General features: G+C 43.4%; 1 protein-coding gene across 1 annotated transcript in view; it reads left to right on the top strand.

Annotated features, from left to right (window-relative positions):
- Nucleotides 1–19,195, top strand: part of piezo1 (piezo type mechanosensitive ion channel component 1 (Er blood group)) — a 77,073-nt gene that overhangs the window by 34,250 nt on the left and 23,628 nt on the right. The window contains exons 5-25 of the mRNA XM_070916564.1: nt 617–847; nt 1,771–1,984; nt 3,428–3,599; nt 3,906–4,019; nt 4,476–4,548; nt 6,051–6,154; nt 6,347–6,426; nt 7,094–7,274; nt 8,046–8,151; nt 8,474–8,655; nt 8,884–9,032; nt 9,509–9,667; nt 10,644–10,741; nt 11,186–11,352; nt 11,769–11,945; nt 14,178–14,303; nt 14,592–14,792; nt 14,990–15,194; nt 16,347–16,451; nt 18,561–18,717; nt 18,877–19,120. Coding sequence (XP_070772665.1) covers nt 617–847; nt 1,771–1,984; nt 3,428–3,599; nt 3,906–4,019; nt 4,476–4,548; nt 6,051–6,154; nt 6,347–6,426; nt 7,094–7,274; nt 8,046–8,151; nt 8,474–8,655; nt 8,884–9,032; nt 9,509–9,667; nt 10,644–10,741; nt 11,186–11,352; nt 11,769–11,945; nt 14,178–14,303; nt 14,592–14,792; nt 14,990–15,194; nt 16,347–16,451; nt 18,561–18,717; nt 18,877–19,120 — 3,245 coding nt within the window. The remainder of the gene's footprint in view (nt 1–616; nt 848–1,770; nt 1,985–3,427; nt 3,600–3,905; nt 4,020–4,475; nt 4,549–6,050; nt 6,155–6,346; nt 6,427–7,093; nt 7,275–8,045; nt 8,152–8,473; nt 8,656–8,883; nt 9,033–9,508; nt 9,668–10,643; nt 10,742–11,185; nt 11,353–11,768; nt 11,946–14,177; nt 14,304–14,591; nt 14,793–14,989; nt 15,195–16,346; nt 16,452–18,560; nt 18,718–18,876; nt 19,121–19,195) is intronic.

Raw genomic sequence — 19,195 nt, 5'->3', positions numbered from 1 at the left:
TCAACCCCCTTTTCAACGTATCCAAATCCAAGTGCTTTTATCGCCAATTTTTGACTGCCAAATGCTGTTAGAACGTGTTACACGTGCACAATGATATACAGGGTTCTAATATGACCCATTACACAACATGTCAGTTAAAGAATTAATAGGATAATGTCATAAGATTGTATGTTATGATCTTCGGCACATCAGTGGCAACCGGTGATCTGATGAAGTGCTGCTGCAGCTACTAACGTCATCAGATTCATCTCAATTGAATTAAAACAACAATATTGTTGTTTTTTCTGTTATATCTACTTTAGTATGTCTTACCTTTGGAAAGTAAATGCTGATAAAGACTAATAAAGATCAGTTACACACCAATTTTGTTCGCACTTTGTTTCATTGCATGTCGTAACCATTGACCTGACGACATGGCAGATGACTCAGTCTAAAGAGTTTTTCCCAGTTCTACCAGTCAGTTTCGTGAATACATCCCGACCTACATGGAAGTATATTCTTGTGTGTGTGTAACTGAACAAAGCCTACACGAATGTAATTGAATGTGTGACCATACCAACTGTAACTATTATTTTTGTCCCCCTCCCACCTTAGCTAGAAGATGATCCGACAGAAGAGGAGGAGAAGGAGGATGATGATGATGACGATGATGATGATGATGATGCTAAGGAAGAGGCATCAGGAGATGAAGATGAAGAAGAAGAGAGGTCATTACCTGGTGACCCCGAAAGGGAGGTTTCCACAGCAACCAGGGCCAAGCAGCTGGCTGAGCGTCTGAAGGCCTCAGCCCGGAAAGTTCTGCGGGACCTGGGGAGAATCTTGGCCATCAGCCTGCTGGCTTTGGCTGGTAGGATCTGTGTAACAACATTTCAGTGGTATTTCGTTCACACTAGGTGCTCAAATTCAAATTTCTGCTCAGATTTGCTCTTTACGTTCATCATTTAAAGGTCCCATGTTGTAGAAAGTGAGCTCTCCATGTCTTGTCTGATTATAAAGCAGGTCTCGGTGCTGTATAAATACTGGGAAAGCATCAAAACGCTCAGTCCATGGAGAAATGCACATAGCCTGTATTCTATAAGGTTGTGATGTCACAACTGCACAGTCACAGCACTCAGCCACGCCCCCCCCACCCCCCCTCAGCAGGTCATCTGATCCAGGCACAGCACCACCCACCAAGTACAGGGACGTTCATCCACCCGCTCAGTCTCAGGAACTACTCTTCAAGTTTTTGGAGGTTGTTCAGTTTGTCTAAAACGGCTTGTTTCAGACAGAGGGGGGGGGGGGGGGGCTGAGGGGCTGCAGAAAGGGCCAGGACAAGATACATAAGGACTTTTATCAACTGTGAATCATGAAAAGCTGCTCTAGTGGAGTGGAATGTACCCATACTTCATTAAATAGATCCTGCCTCCCAGCCACCCTATAAGTACTTGTCATCATACTTAATACTTCTATCCAAGTGGATGAGGTGGGAGATTTCCAGTAGCAATGTGGGAGGGTTATCCTACTCCCTGTCGTCAATGTCATTTTGACATTTCAGCCTTAAACAATATGGTTGGACATTTGAATGTATGTTTAGGGCATTAAGATGACACGGCCGTTATTTAAAGAGCAAAGCCTAAAGTATATGTATGCTATGTGCATGAATTATTCATTTAACAGCACAAATTCGTTTTTTTTTCCCATCACACCTGCCGGGCGAAGTGGATATATCTGTCATAGAAATTTGAGTATGGGAAAGAGGCAACATACATTTTTCTGTTTCCCCCACAGGCATCACGCTGCCCTCTGCCTTCTCTGCCATCTACTTCCTGCTGTTTATTGGCGTGTGCACGTGGTGGGCGTGCCACCTTCCCATCAGTCACCTGGGGTTCAACGCACTGTGCGTGATGGTGGGCTTCTTCACTTCTGGTCACTTGGTCTGCCTGTACTTGTACCAGAGTCTGCTGGCCCAGGCCCTGTTCCCCCCACACAGTCTGTGGGCCAGGTGAGACTACGTTTGAAAACTACGTCACCATGAATTCACATAAAACACTGAGGCCTCTGTTTTACTGAAACGGGGGGATGCAAGACACAAACCCAAAGTCTAAACCCCCGGTGCAGTCGCATATGTGGCTGCAGCAAACTCGCATGTGCAATTTCGGTGAGAATAGGCGTTTGGCGCAAACCAGCCGCAGCCCAGCGCAACATGGAAGAGAGGCTGAATACAGGAGGTGGAATACAAAATCACCAATTGCTTCATCATTAGTAGGGTTTGGTATTGATAATGCTTATCGATCCGGTACTTCTTTTTGTTATGAATGCGCTCATATTTATAGCTAAACGATCAGCTGGCTAATGGTTATTTGGTTACGTTTTATAAAGCAATATATAGAGATAATATAAATAGAATATATAATAATAATACATAGAGAGAGGGGGGATGACATGCGGCTTTGTAATAGCTACATTTGAAATGGTATCAGAACAGGACGACACTGGCCTGGCAACAACAAAAGTAACAGGCGGGAACAGGAAAGAAACAAATCACAATGTTCGAGGCAAAGCTGGGTTCGTGTCAGGGTGAGATGTGGTGATATTTTCCTTATATTGTAATATATTAATGCATTCACTCCAACGTGTTCCACTAATCAAGGTGTCATGTTTTCAATGAGCCGTTAACATTACGCAACATTAATTCAATGTTTTGCTGTAGTCCTCCCAAGAACCCTGAACTTATCCATTACCTCAGTTGACCTGCACACGCTGTATCTGAGCACCATAGTGTCTCATGAGTATCATTATTCCAAATCTATTTTTATTACATACCACTCATATATTGCTGCTAATTGCCTGTCCGTGTCAGATGTGCCACTATCTTGTTACAGCGTTCCTTGGACTTGCTTGGAGTCTGTGGTTTTCTTATTGGTGAAATAAAAGTGTGAAGCGGGTGACGATGATTAGCTACGAATGATGCGGTTTTGAGGCGCACATGGGCCGTTAGCCAGATCCCTTGTCTTTTCATGCAGAAGAAGATGAAAGAGAAGGTTAAAGGCAACTGTCATATCACAGTTTTCACAGCGTCGAATTTCAAATGTTCTAAGGTCAAGTTCATCATGATTTTTTGTGTAATGTCAGATTTGTGTGACAGTTAGTTGGCATAGTAGAATAATACATGTTATACTTTATATTTAACACATATGCATTTCTTTAATTCGTCCATTCTTTGCTCACATTCAAAGTTTTAAGATAAATTTCTTTGATTTTGCCCCCCCCGATCATTTGACTGTCCAAATCCCTCCTAATCCTCCTGCTTCAGCTGCTCCACATACCCATGGCCACAACCATGTTAATAACCATTTGTTCAACATGCCATTAAGTTATCACCTCCTGTTGTCTTTAACCCCCCGCCCCCCAACCCCTGTCTGTATTTATATTTGTTCCTGTCTAGACTCTTTGGTCTGAAGGACATCATCATACCAGGAAACTGCTCCTCGCCCTATGACCTCAACCTTAATGCAGATCACGATTGGCCAGTTTACGTCAACCCAGGAATACTGTTCCTCCTCTACATCACCATAGCAACTGTTCTCAAGACAGGATGTCATGGAACGCCTAACCAGGTATCTGGTACTTTCGTCTTTATTGGTACGGACTGAAATGTGTCCATAGCGGAGAGAGCATCATACATTTTTGTTTGTTTTGTTGTATTTGGTAAATAAAAAAATTGTAGAAAAACATTTTCAAGTTTGGTATGGAAGGTATAAAAATTCAAGCGATTACTTCACTTCGACCTCCTGGCCGAATCCCTTTAGATCTACAGAGAACACGCTTTTAACTTTTCATTTAAAAAAAAAAAGAAAAGAAGAAGAAGAAGCTTTGGTCAGTTTGGATGGATGTTTCCTCTCAGATGCTGTATTTGTGTTCAGCAGGTTGAGGAGGAGCAGCAGCAGCAGCAGGAGAAAAAGGAAGAACTAAAGGAGGAGATGGTGGAGCTGAGGTCGTGGAATCCACAGAAAGATAGTTTTGAAGATGACACGCAGGTAAATGCTCATATCTCTATGTCACCTGCTCATTAGGGTTCAATCTATATGGACTTCATCGAGGATGGCCACAGGAGCTTCGCAGCTTAAAGGGACAGGTCGCCCCGAAATCAAAAATATAGTAGTGCTATTTATGCATCCAGATTCTTTCGGCGTGAGTTGCCGAGTTTTGGAGATCTCAGCGGTAGAGATGTCTGCCGTCTCCCCAATATAATGGAACTAGATGGGCACTCTAGTTTGTGGTGCTCAAAGCGCCGAAAAGAATACATCTGGAAAAAACTCAACAGCGATGTCTCTTTCCAGAAATCATCCTCATCATATTCATCACATTAAGTGTTATATCAAGTGGAATGAAAATGCCTTCTTTAATAAAACTGTACTCACACATCTACTATACGTGTAGAGTTTAATGTCCGTATCTGACAGTGTTTGTGTGTGCGTGCTCTTCTGTTGCAGCTCATGCTCCAGTCTATGGGCACAGAAAGCAGCAGAGGGGGAACTGTGGCTGGAGAGAGTCAGCCAGATCTGGGTATCGAATACTTTTTTTTTATGTCACTAAAATGAAAAATGTATATATATATATATATATATATATATATATATAAAAACATTACAACAAGTGGGTTATTTTGATGTAATATGATAAGTGATGTATCACAATATCTATACAAACCTTTTGCTAATAGTTAGATAAGAATGTAAGAAGCTCTTCAAATATGAACATTAATTGACATTGACAGTCTTTGAATAGAAACGCTTTTCGTGTGCATGTGCAGTAGAGCGAAGTGGATTATAGATCAGAGGGTGTGGTGAGCATGAATCTTCCGCCGGTCACATCACTGCCCTCGTGGCTCTTAAACAGCCTGTGCCAATCACAGTGAGCCTGGCCTGCAATAACTCCACAAATGGAAAGAGTGTGAACTCTCAGTGTGAACACACTGCACCACAAATCTGCAGCCAAAGGCAGATTCAGCGATAGTTCAAGTGTGCCTTATGTTCCTGGTTGTGCCTTTCGTTTTGATAACGCTCTATTCACTCAAGTTAAATTGCTGAGATTTGGGAAGAAGAAGAAGAAGAAGAAGAAGAAGTCTGACAGGTCTAGAAATGAGAGCAGTCTCGTTTCTAGACCTGTCAGACTTCTTGATCCTCAGTCGTATGCACAGGCTGTAAAGTGCCCTCTATAGAAAAGGAATGTATTGGTTTGGACATAGGGGCTCTGTGGTATGATGTTTATACGTTGACATGTTAAAGGGGACCTATTATGCGATTTTCCAGCTCTATGTTTTTATTCTGGGACTCCACTAGAGCAGCTTTGCATGATTCCCAGTTAGAAAAAAAGTCCTGATTTATTTTCTACTGGCCCTTCATGCGGCCCCTCAGTGCCCCCTCTGTCTGAAACAAGCCGTTTGAGCTCCTGTCTCTTTAAGGGTTAAGCCCCCCCCCCCACCCCCCTCCCTAAAAGCCCACATTCTTCTGATTGGCCAACTTCTGCCTGAGCTGAGTGTTTCTGGGGAGCGGGCCTGGGTCGCTAACTGCTGCTGAAAGTAGCTGCTGTTAGCTAGTTAGCTCATTTAGCCGCGCAGGTAGCGGTCCTGTTAGCTTAGCTGGGGCAAATTTGACTTGTTCTGGAGGAGCATGTCTTTAAAATAACAGTACATTTAATATAATATAAAAATATTCTAGTACTCTCCCCCGTCCATGCTTTCAGTTTGACCTCCAAGTAAAGATAGTTTCGATGATCGGGATAAACCGTTGACCGGTTTGTTTGCTGCTCAACTGATGTTTCTTGACCCGTCTGACTTCGTTTGTAAAGACGCCCATCGTGCTCCCAGATCTCATCTGGTATCACAACAAAAACAAACAAAAATAAGCACTAAGCCGTAATTAAACCGTAATTATTCTGTCAAGATCATTTCAGCAGAAGACAAAATTACATAATGCCTCTGAATGATCTTCCTCGGTTGGCTTGCTCTTATTCTGTGTAATGTTCCGCATGCTGAGATGGCCGTTGTTTTTGTTTTTTTTGGGCAGGTGTCTGTGGCGCTCCCAGTGGCCTGCAGAGTGAAAGTCCGTTTCACCTGCTGGGAAAGGTGGTCATGCAGCAGAGCTATGTCTGCGCTCTCATAGCCATGATGGTAACTATGAGGATGGTGCATTCCTAAAAATGACGCAATACGCAAGACAGTATGCAGTTTGCTATTTCAGCCTACTCTACTGGTTGTGATCACAGACTGGTTGCTGATTGTTTCTGTTCCACAAAAAACGGCGTGACAGTATGGATCTTACAGGCCGCAAACGTTCCTCTTGTCTCTTTCCGTATTGTTCAGGTTTGGAGCATCACGTACCACAGCTGGCTGACCTTTGTGCTGCTGCTGTGGGCTTGTCTCATCTGGATCCTGCGTGTCAGGTACCTGATTGTCTGTAAATCCTCTTGGCGAATGTGTTCGTTAATTCCCACAGACAGTGCCTGACCAAATTGAACCCAAAAAAAAAGGTGCCACTTCAGATTTATTTTTGTGTGCATTTCGTAATATACGACGTACATTTCCAGCTTGTACGCAAATATAATGTTGCGTACATGCTAGAATAACGCCAACTGAAAACTAATGATATCTGTTGGCCTGCGGATTAAACTGGATAATGAGAAGGAATACCAAAGGCAAGCCAATTTAAATCAACATAAATTGAGTTTATGTTATGGGGGGTTTATGGGGGGGGGGGGGGGGGGGCATGAGAATAGTTTCACTCACTTACATTGTTGCAGTGGAAAATGTGCAGGCCTCGGTGCTTTGGCGTCATACATTGGAAATTAGAGGAAAGCAGATGGATGCCATATAAGACCTATATTATGTTATTATGTCTACAGTTGCTGAAGTGTCCTCCTGGTCCTGTTTTTTTATTTTTTTTTATTTTTTTTTTTACAAAGACATTTTCAGCGCTGTTCTCTCAGCGTTAAGCTAGCTACCACCCCCCCCCCGTGTATAGATTTCACAGGCCACATTGTGACCGAATCCACACTGACGTGTTGTTTCAGGGTTTTCGACCTGACTTCAGTTTGCCGTCTCTTTTCACAGAAGGCATGCAGCCACACTGTGCTCTCCATTCATCCTGCTCTATGGCCTGGCTCTGTGCTGTCTGCAGTACGTCTGGGCCATGGAGCTTCAGCCTGAGCTGCCCACCACTGTGGGAACCATGAGCCTCAGACAACTGGGACTGGACAGAGCCCAGTATCCTTGTCTAAGACTGGGCGCTATGGTAAGACGGGAGACAATGAGGCATTGTGTGTGTGTGTGTGTGATATGAATCATCGAATATGACCCTTCATTACGACTGCCGGCAGTGGAAAGAGGGTGTTGGAAGCCAGAGCTTGTCCATGAAGTTAGCTGATACAAACCAGATATAGCTTGGCTGGTCCAGGTTACATGCAGAATCATAGCCAAATCCAGGACATATTTCTTCACACCGCACCAGCACTGGAGCCACACTCCTGCTTTTCTAGAGGGAAAATCAAAAAACCCGTTTGGAGCGACACAAAAAAAAAAGGATGTTAATCTTTTAAACAAATTCAGTGACTGATCTTTTTTGGCCCATTTAACTATATATTTTCTTCACATATGCCATTCAGACTTGCAGAGAGAGAGAGAGAGGAAGCAGGAATCACTCCCGGCGCTCTGCTCCTTTGCAGACATGTACAAAACACGTCTTGAACAGCCCGGCATCAGGTTTTCGGTTCAGCTGTGGCTGAGCTCACCCTGCAAAATGGAAAAAAAAACAAAAAACAGTAATGCAAAGTTCTGTTCCCCCTCATGGTAATTTGCTGTAGGTTTGATAAATATGTCCTAAAAGCGTCTATTGATCCAAACAGCAGAGTAAAAGGGTCCGTCTCGGGGTCATTTTGCTGGCTGGAGACGTCTTTTCTCAGCTGAACTGAATTCTTGCTCTCCATGTGTTTTTTTTCCTGTGTGTTTTTTTTTCCATCATTCTCTGTTTTTTAGTTTTTTTTTAAATCTCTCTCTTTCTCTCCAGCTTCTGTTCACTTTAACCTTCTGGCTGTTGGTTCGTCAGTCAGTGAAGGAAAACTTCAGCAGGAAGAAGAAAATGGCCACACCGCTACAGGAAGTCACTACTGGAGGTCTCTTACACACACACACACACACACACACACACACACACACACACACACAAAACAAAACAACGCACCTGTGTTCTAGCCATGAAAGCGTACGTCCCAGTTGCTGAACATGTGTTCTGGAAAGACATGTTGCCGTTGAATTTTATAAATATGAATCTTAATTCTATTAAGTTTCTCTGTTTAGCTTTACTTATTTCTGTCCCTGTGTTGCTGTAGTTTCCCCCTCTGATCTTCGCATTTACAGTCATTCCTATCATGTACAGTATCCTCCTGTTTACCTGTTCATCGCCATCAACATCTAACCCCCTCTCGTCCTTGTCAGAAGAGGGGCCAGGCAATGAGTCGGTGCTGAAGGTTCTGGGAGGCATGGTGATGAGCTGTTACGCCAAATACTGGATCTACGTGTGTGGGGGGATGTTCATCATGGTCTCCTTTGCTGGGAAGCTTGTCGGATACAAGATCATCTACATGCTGCTGTTCCTGCTCTGCCTCTGTCTCTATCAGGTGAGGGACCGGCCTCCAAAACCACTGATTCGGGTTCCCAGTCCTCCCATTTTTAAAACAGCTTCAAGTTCCATTTAGATATCTCGTAAGATACTCTTAGAAGCATAATAACCACCTCAGATTTTGCCTTTATTATTTCTTTGTGTCGCTTGGTTTGCCACCAAAAGGAGGTTTTGTGATTCTAAAAATCTCTTAATGAATAATGAATAACCTGTTTATGTATCCCAGGTGTACTATTCTCTGTGGAGGCGTCTGCTGAAGCTCTTCTGGTGGCTTGTTGTGGCCTACACCATGCTGGTGCTGATCTCCATCTACACGTACCAGTTTGAAGACTTCCCCGGATACTGGAGGAATTGCACTGGTTTCACAGAAGAACAGTGCGTTCTCTCACAAAAGCTTGAGACTCGTCCGGTGTCTTCCTCTATATACTTCTCTGTCTCTGTTTCTCTCTCTCTGGTTCTTCTGTCATTAGTATTCTATTCGTAGTTTCTTATTTCTATATTAAAAGAATAGTTAAACATCCTTTTTGGCAGGGGTAATGTGTCTTGGATATATTCATGCGCATATCTTGGTAATCATAATATACGACATACATTTCCAGCTTGTACGCAAATACAATGCTGCCCATTTCAGGCTCTGGTCCCAAGCATCACTAGACTAGGCCTGTTTTAGGCCGATGTGGTAACTAGGCACGTAGGTACAGCGTCAGGGCTCAGGTCTTTAGTAACCCTGTGCTCCCTCCACTCTGTGTGCAGCCGTTTCCTAATTAGACACGTTGAGTTAGGAATAAGAAAGATGTATGTTTAAAACTGAAATAATGAGTGTGTGATCATGCCCCCCCTGTCGTCCTCAGGCTGGCAGCGATTGGCTTGGAGATGTTTGCACTGTCCGAGCTCTTCACCAGTATTCTGATCCCCGGCTTCTTCCTGCTGGCCTGTATTCTGCAGCTGCACTACTTCCACAAACCCTTCATGAAAATCACTGACCTGGAGCATGTTGCACCGATACACAAGTAACACAACCCACACACTCCGGCATTGTTAGATCAGGAGGAAATGTTATATCGCCCTGCTAGCCACTACAACCCGATCCCAGCTAATCCACGCCACATAACGTTAAGGTTCGGTTGTGCGGTGGCTATAGGCTACCCATCTACCTCAACTATCATAATGTTTTACAGGGAGAGAAAAGAGAGGGATTTAGGTATAAAAAAATACTGTAGAATTATTTTAATTTTTTTGTTATATACCTATCTATTTTTCATTCGGAGGAACTTGGAACAGGGACTTGGAATTTTCTTTGTGCCACTTTGCTTCTAAAGACGACGGAGACCTCTGGTGGTGAAGATCATACTAGAGATGTCAGAAGAACAGCTGATTTTGCCGAATTAAAAAAAAATAATAATAATCATTTTAAAAGTATAGGACTAGTTTCCCTGGAAACATGTTTTTTAAAGCTGTTTTTCATTCTAGCACAACAAGTTGCTATGATTTAAGGACATACATAAAGTTATATGCCCTAAACAGGCGCTGCATTTTCCTTCTTAGCTGAGGCAATATTTACCCAAATCATTGTGAATTTGGTCACATGATAAATTTCATCCATTTATCTTGATATTTGAAATGGTTGAAATTGTGTACTGATCTCATGATAGAAATAAGTTAGCAGTTAATTATTCAAGGGACTATTTTTTTTAATGTACTGTACTGTATTTATGTCATGAATAAAAGTCTAAGCAAATGGAATAGAATGGTCCCCAGTCTCATTCTCAAAATGCTGACCCGCGACAATGAAACAAAATCACCTTTTCCCCTGGAATGTGCTCACCGTGTGTCTCTGCTCGCAAGCACAAATGGATATTTACAGTCGGACCTCTGCTTTTTGTGTCGGTGCTTCCCTTCATGTATTACTCAGGAACTCTGTATGTTTCCTTTTTTTTTTTTTTTTTTTTTTTTTCAACGAGAGCTAACGCCACAATCTGCCTCCAGGAAGAAGAACAGCGAGAAGACGGAGCAGGTGGGGCTGAACCTTGAAGAGGAAGATCTGGTGACTAACATCGACGAGGAATCTGAATCTGAAGACGAAGGTTTGAAAAAAAACACAGCAGTGACACATTTTCACAATGAAATTTCTGAATTATAATATGTATACATTATATTGTAATAAATAATCACATTTTATGAACCAGGTGTAGATTTTGGTGATTTGTTTTGTTATTTTATAATGTATATTTATATATGGTATTAGAATTATGTATGAACAGACATCTAATTGGCTGTAATGGAGTCGGATGGGACACTTCTGCTGAAGCGTTGCTCTTACATGGGTGTTTTTTTTTTTTGTGTTTCTATTTATCTGACTTGAGCCTTGGATGTTTCCATGTAAGTACACTCAAGATTGAGTGAGTTGAGAAGTTCCCCTTAAACTCTCATGGACTCAATGAACTCCTGTCCACCCCTTGTCCTCCCCTATCCACTCTCTTTGTTCATCTGTCCTCTCTCTCTCTCTCTCTCTCTCTTCCCTCACTCAGTGGAGCTGGTACCCAGTAAGTGGGGTCTGGTGATGGACAGGTTACTGGTTCTGTCCAGGAGGTTTTCTGACACTCTCACCAAAGTTCAAGTGTTTCTCTGGAGGCTACTGGAGCTCCACATCCTCAAGATGGTGGCCTTCTTCTCCGTGTGGGTTGCACTCGAGGAGGTAAAGGCAGACGGTGTGGCTGTTGTGTGTTAAAGGAGTGAGGCAAGAAATTCAGCATTTTGAATGTGTCTTTTGCATAAATAATGTCACAGTCAATTATGCTACAACCTAAAAGGTGGTATTGGTAGTCATATTGAGTGAGACTGTCCTCTACCTAAAATCACCCATCCATCCATCTTGTTCCAACAAGTAGGATTATGCCTGCAGCTGTAGGATGTGAACACAGAAAAACAGTGCCTTTCTAAACTATTTGGGACACTGTATCCAGTAATATAACTCAGAACAGCTTGTTAACCTGAGAGACGAATGCACGCCTGCACACATATGATACCTGACGTAAAGCTCTTAAGCGTGTTCATTTTTTTGCTCGGGTGCATCATGACCTAAACGTGTCCCGCTTCTGTGTTTGTCCGCAGCCATCTGTGATGAATCTGGTCCTGGTGGTATTGTGGTCCTTGGCGATGCCCTACGGTCGCTTCGGGCACATGGCTTCCTGTCTGTCTACAGTCTGGGTGTGCGTCATCATCGTGTGTAAGATGCTGTACCAGCTCAGTGTTGTCAACCCTGTCGAGTACTCCAGCAACTGTAGCCTGGTAAGACACATATGCACACACACACAGTACTTGAGTAAATGTACTTTATGTTACTTTCTAACAATTAGCAGTGATATATAGAGTGGTGATTACAATTGACCGTAGCTATGTTGAAAATGTCCCCATCGACATAGATTCAAAATATCACCAATTCTAGTGCTGCCTAGTGGATGTTATGCCCAAGCATTCACACCACATCAAGGACAAAAGCTTTATTAGAACAATCATTTGGCACTTTTGTGCTGAGTTTGAAAGAGGCCTTAGTTGCTCCTGTGGTGAAACTAATAGCTGTTAAACACACACACGTGCAAGCTGAGGAGGTTGGCTAGCTCTTGTATTGTTGCAGTGGTGAATGAAAATTTGAGTCTAACCATTCCGTGTCTGTAATTAAACTTGTTTCTAAGGCAACGGGCTGAGTTTTTCCATGCTCATGCTGAACCAGTTTCTATGGCCTTTCATAGATGAACATATCACCTAAAAATTATGAAAATTCTGATGTGCCACTCAGTAACAGATATGTCTATGTACGTTTGATCCACGGTAAGGTATCTGAACAGCTACCAGCTGGCTGGAAAGGAGAGAGAATGAATGGAATAGGAGACAAGGTAGGATAGGAGAAGCAATTGAGTTCAAATGGAAAGGTTACAAGGTTCAAGATGAACCAAAAGTCTTCTGTCATAACAGAAAAACCTGTCATACTGAAGTGTCATATGGATTCATTTGTTGAAAAGACTAATTTCTTAAAACAGCGGGACACTAACGTTTTAACAAAAGGAAGTAGTACATTTGTTGGGACTATTTTCAGCGGTGGATGAATCCACATTTGGTGCTCTAGTGAGTTTTTGGGGCAGAAGGACGGTGGGGGTGGGACTGAGTCAAAATGAATGAGTGTGTGTGTGTGTGTGTGTGTGTGTGTGTGTGTCCATGGTAAAGAAGGAACACATCATCCAGTGCAACAATGTGCACTGGATGATGTGTTTTTAATAGTTTTTGGACAACAATGGAGTTCTACAGTACAGTGGATACACAAGGAGTGTTTGTCATTGGTATCACAAGCTATCTATAAGCCTCGCACAGATTTATTATTTTTCTTTTTGTCATAACAAAATAATTACAGTAATCCCTCACAGTCATGTCTGATGATATTATCATTCATTGTCATTGACAAGACAGCTTGAAGTCGTTTTACCCTTAGCACTCCTTGACTAGACATGATCTTTATTAACAGGCTACGTACCACAGTCCTTTAAAGTAGCTGTAATTAAACCTCTTCTTAAAAAGCCCACTCTTGATCCAGAGGTTTTAGCCAACTATAGACCTATATCTAACCTTCCCTTTCTCTCCAAGATTCTTGAGAAAGCAGTCGCCAACCAGCTGTGTGACTTTCTACATGACAATAAGTTGCTTGAGGACTTTCAGTCAGGTTTCAGAGCTCATCATAGCACAGAGACAGCACTGGTGAAAGTTACAAATGACCTTCTAACTGCATCAGACAAAGGACTTGTCTCTGTACGTGTTTTATTAGATCTTAGTGCTGCATTCGACACCATTGACCATCATATCCTATTACAGAGACTGGAACATTTAATTGGCATCAAAGGAACCGCACTAAGCTGGTATAAGTCGTATTTATCAGATCAATCTCAGTTTGTACATGTTAACGATGAATCCTCCATGTACGCCAAAGTCAGTCATGGAGTTCCACAAGGTTCTGTGCTTGGACCAATACTATTCACCTTATATATGCCTCCTTTAGGCAATGTTATCAGGAAACACTCTATAAACTTGCATTGCTATGCAGATGATACCCAATTATATCTTTTGATCAAGTCAGATGAAACCAATCAGTTAGCTAAGCTTCAGGCATTCCTTAAGGACAAAAAAACACATGGCACACATTTGGCCATAAGTCAATGACAGTTTGTCCAAACATCACCAAACTTTGTGGATGTTTTTGATTAAGCTTTTGAGACATGTCTCTGAATGTTTTAGAAATTGATCAATAGAGGGTGATGGTGTTGCCGAACAAAGGCGTGGGCCTGACGCAAAGACTAATCCTCATTAAATTCACCAACTAGCATTACCATTACTGTCACTTTCTTGTTTTTTTCCCCATGAGCTGGGACATCTGGTGTTGAAGAATAACTTGACCTGACGCGATAGAAATGTGCTCCAGTGGGAGGTGTTGATTGTCCAGATTATTTATTTGTTTATTTCCTCTTTTTCTCACAGCCTCTAACAAATGAAACCAACATGTTACCAGAGGAGATGATGAACTCCTCTCTGTATATGGAGTCAGTGGATCCAGCCAAATGGTTTGGAATCAGGAAAGATGCCACCGTACTGGGATACAGCAAGGTATATTTGATATATATATATATATATATATATATATAAATCCTAGTCGGTGAAAAAAATTGTTAACTGCCATGGCTCCAGCACAGATGCCATATTTGGTTTATGAAGGTATGGAATTAATGTACAATATAAACATGTTGTACTGTGGGTATAGTTTATGGCTTGGTATTTTGTCTAAAACTTTGAATATAATACCTGCGATACCTCTTTGCTCTATCTCATGGCTTCTCTTAAGGGCCAACTAAGTGATCTCATAATTGAATTAGTGTCCTGACTGTTTCTTTGCAGAACCATTTGATAGTGCTGATGTTGTTGGTGTTCGAGGCGACAGTGTATCGCCACCAGGCTCATCACTACCGTCAGCTCCAACGATCTCCCCCCACCATCCACACTCTGTTCCCCACTGCCACCAGGGACACTCTAGACCAGGGCCTCATACCCTGCTTCAAGTACCTGCTCAACTACACCTTCTACAAGTTTGGATTAGAGGTAGCTGGGAAAGATGGCTTCAAAATCCAAAAAATCAAAAAGATAGTAAATTAATGAAATAGCTTTCTATTGCAATCATTTTTAGATGTTTTTCAAAAGATGATACGCCATTGTGAGTTCCTCTTATAGACTTTTGCAGAACATCACTGTTTTGTCTGCCAACAAAGATAATCAAGTTGTAATATGTCTCTTCAAAGATTTGCTTCCTGATGACGGTGAATGTGATTGGCCAGCGGATGAACTTCATGGTGATAATCCATGGCTGTTGGTTGGTAGCCATCTTGGTGAGGCGGCGGCGGGCAGCTATTGCCAGGATATGGCCCAGATATTGTCTCTTCCTGTGCATCTTCATGATCTACCAGTATTTACTGTGTGTGGGCATGCCGCCTGCTCTCTGTATAGGTGAGTCCCGTTAAGTGCAACTAGATGACAACACACAACTACAGTATGTTCTCCTATTGTAGGTGTACGGGTAGAGCAACTGCACTCTCCATAAGTGAATAGCGCCAATATTGTTTATGGATATGTATGTATACGTATGCCAAATGTCCTGCACACAAAGTTCTCAGTTTATTAGATATACCTGTACAATCTCTTGTCAGCCAGAACTGACTAACACATAAACTGACTCTGACTACATAGAATGAATTTACAATATTTTTAACAATTACAATGTACAATTTTCTCAAAACCCACGCACATAAAAACCAGGTGCATGCCCGTGATACAAGTGCACAGAACAGTATCCACGGGGCTGTGACGAGTGCAGGCTTGACCTTCCCTACACACCCTTGAAACTGCTCAACAAGTCAAGTTGACTTTTGAAAGGTCAGACATGTGGAGGGAGCTGGGAGTAGAGCTGCTCAGCCTCCTGGGCACCTTCCTTTGGAGGTTTTTCTGGGCATGTCCAACTGGTAGGAGACCCCGGGGTAGACCCAAAACATGCTGGAGGGATTTACATACCTCATCTGGCCTGGGAATGCCTCGGGAACCCCCTGGAGGAGCTGGAAAGCGTTGCTGGGGAGCGGGACGTCTGGACTTCCTTGCTTAGCCTGCTGCTACCGCGACCCGGCCCCGGATAATGGAAGAAAAGGAATGGATGGATGAAAACTATATTGACACGGAGGCAACGTAGCTCCTCCCGTGGCTTCCCATGCCCATTCTCTGACAAGAGGGGTGACGAAGATGTCTTCTTTGCTTTGCCTTTCTTTGCTTCTTCTTTGACGTCAGTGGTCATGGAGTCAGTTCACGGCAAGGCTTGCTCTATGGGCCGCACAGGTGTGGAAGCTATGTGGAAGATCAGGGTCATTTTTTAATTTTCCCCAGTTGTCTTTGGACGTCACTGATATCACCACCACTGGCTGCTTAGTTAGCAAGGTGGTTGCCAGCTTTCACACCCCATTGCAGAAATGCTCCCTCACAAGGATGGCTTTCTGCCCGTGGATACTGTTCTGTGCGCTCGTATCATATAGTTCAATGCTCTGGCCAGAAAGTGAAATCATCTCATATGCAATGAATATAATCTGTATTTCCTGTGTGTCTGTTGTCCTGCAGACTACCCGTGGCGGTGGAACACTCCAGTGTTGATGAACTCGGCTCTCATTAAGTGGATCTATCTGCCTGACTTCTACACTGTGCCTAACTCCAAAAACCTCATCGGTCAGTTGGTGCGCGTATGTCTGTCTGTCTTTGTGTGCATCTGTGTGTCTTTGTCAGAGGCAATCCATGCATTCATTCATCATCTGCATCGACAAAACAAGACTACCTTCCACACGTCCTCAATGTTTACTGTGCAAGAATGTGTGTTTTAATGTGTACTTGGCGCCCCCTACAGTTTTTGGAGTGCAGTTCACCCTCATGGATAGCCGTACTGGTGCATTTATTGACAACAAGCTGAAGGATTTGGATTTGGTGGGCTGGCTCGGCTTATGATCAAAAAACAGGAAGTTGGCTAACACAGCCAAACATCAAGCAAGTGCAACAACATAAGAAATAACAAGCCATCTAATATTACTTACTAGTCCAGCAGCAAGAAGGCCACTCGGCATCTGTCTGCAGCCTTTTATCTCATGAAGCTAACGACTTAAAGCCAGTCCCAGATTTACTCTTGTCCGGCCTCTTGCTCAGTCCATCAACGTCTTCCTCTGTCTCTTCGCCTCTGCCGTAATGTCCGTACTGAGGATACCGAGCCAGACCCATGTGTGACGTAGTGCCGTGAAGCGTTACGCACTTCTCGGGGCAGATCGTACCCGCTCAACCAAGTTACATAGTGCAGGAGCAGGTGTTTGGGGCGCAGAGTGGGAATGAAAGAGGCACCATTCTCCCTTTACAAGTTAGTGTGTCATAAATGATATTGAAGCTGTTATTCTAAGAATATTGTTACTTTGAAATACTTCAGTTGGTGGGTATTGGCTTTTAGTATCCTTTGGGCTCTGTGCAGCTACCTCACTGACGCTCTGTAGATGGGTACCAATGATTATCTGGGCGGTTTTAATCACTTGCTGCAGAGCCCTCCTGTCCTGGGTCGTGCACATCCCATGCCAGTTTGTAATGTTTCCAGTCAGGACGCTTTCTGTTGCTCCTCTGTCAACAAGAACTTGGCACTTAAGTTTCCTTAAGAAACAATTCAATTCAATTCAATTCAATTCAATTTTATTTATATAGCGCCAAATCACAACAAAGTCATCTCATGACACTTTACAAAATAGAGCAGGTCTAGACCGACTCTTTATAATGTTATTACAGAGACCCAACAGTTCCCACCATGAGCAAAACACAGTCAGCTTCTCTGTGATTCTGATTCCCAGGAACCTAAAACTGTTCACTTGCGCCACCTGAGCTCCACTGATGTAGACAGAGGTGTGTGTCATAGCTTCCTTTTTTTTCTAAAACCAATGATGAGCTTCTTGGTTTTTGGTCGTAGGTTGCTCTCTGTGCACCACTCTGCAAGATGGTTGACTTCCTCCTGATATGAATCCTCATCGCCGTTTGTAATCGGGCCGATGATGATGGTGGTGTCGTCCTTCAAAACATAGTTTTCTCCATGTTGGGGATTGCAGTCGTGGGCACACAGCTCTGGGGGGGCGGGGGGCTGCGGTGTTGAGCACTAGAGTGGATGAGGTGTGACCACCAATCCAAACTGTTTGGGGTCTAGTCCAGTATCCAGTTGCAGAGTGTAGTACTCAATCCCAGAGTGCCAAATTTGCCAATCAGTTTCAGGGGGAGATTGTGTTGAATGCTGAGCTGAAGTAAACAGACAGCGTTGCTATTTCCAAGGTGTGTGAGGGCTGAGTAGAGGGCAGTGGATCTGTTGGTTCTGAATGCAAACTGGTGAGGGCCCAGTCTCGCTGGGAAGTTGTCTTTGACGTGCTGGAGAACCAGTTTCTCAAAGCACTTCGTCAGAACAGAGGAGATATGCCACAGGGCGGTTGTAGCTCAGACCAGACACCGCAGACCTTTTAGACTTCTTCACCTCACTGAAAGCCACTTCACCACCGCCAGTGGCAGGGATGATAATTACACTTTTGTAAGTCACACATTTAAAACTCGAGAGTAATGCGGCGGGGGAGAAGCTAACTAAGCCAGTGGACTCCAAATCCACACTAACAATACATCTAGCGGCCTTTGTAATTATCTACGACCGGCCGAGCGTTAAGTTGATGTCAAACTTGACGTAAACATTCCTAGATAAAATAGGGGTTCCTATTCCAGGCTCATGATGATGATGATGATGATGACGACGGTGTATTGTCTTGGGTGTGTCCACAGCGGACTTTGTGCTTCTGATGTGTGCATCCCAGCAATGGAAGGTGTTTGAGTGTGAGCACACGGAGGAGTGGATGGTCCTGGCAGGAGAGAACACGGACGACCCTGATCCAATGGAAGGTCGACTGTTTAACCCTGCACCCAACTTCATCAACTGCAGGTAAATACAGCGGTTTGTCCGTCCGTCTCACCTTTGCATTTCTTTCATGTATCAACCGACATAGTAGATACCTCCCTCTCCCGCTCACTTGTCACAGTAAAAGCTTCTTTGTCGATCAAATCTGGAATGTTTGGACATGTTCTTTTCCCTGCCCTCCAGGAGTTACCTGGACATGGCTAAAGTTTTGGTGTTTCGTCACCTCTTCTGGTTTGTGCTGTCCGTGATCTTCATCACCGGGGCTACCAGGATATCTGTGTTTGGATTGGGCTACCTGCTCGCCTGCTTCTTTTTTCTACTGTTTGGGACCCAGCTATTGGTCAAACGATCCAGTACCCGCCTCGCCCTGTGGGACTGTCTCATCATCTATAATGTGGCAGTCATTGTATCCAAAAATATGTTGTCCGTAAGTATGAAGCTCATCATATGGTGCTAGTTTGCAGCTTTCATGGGCTTCTTGGTTCTTCTGACTTTTTATCTT

This window comes from Enoplosus armatus, chromosome 12 (assembly GCF_043641665.1).
Source record: "Enoplosus armatus isolate fEnoArm2 chromosome 12, fEnoArm2.hap1, whole genome shotgun sequence".
Classification (NCBI taxonomy): Eukaryota; Metazoa; Chordata; class Actinopteri; order Centrarchiformes; family Enoplosidae; genus Enoplosus; species Enoplosus armatus.
The sequence above is the reverse complement of the archived record's forward strand: the minus strand, read 5'-3'. Positions and strand labels throughout refer to the sequence as shown.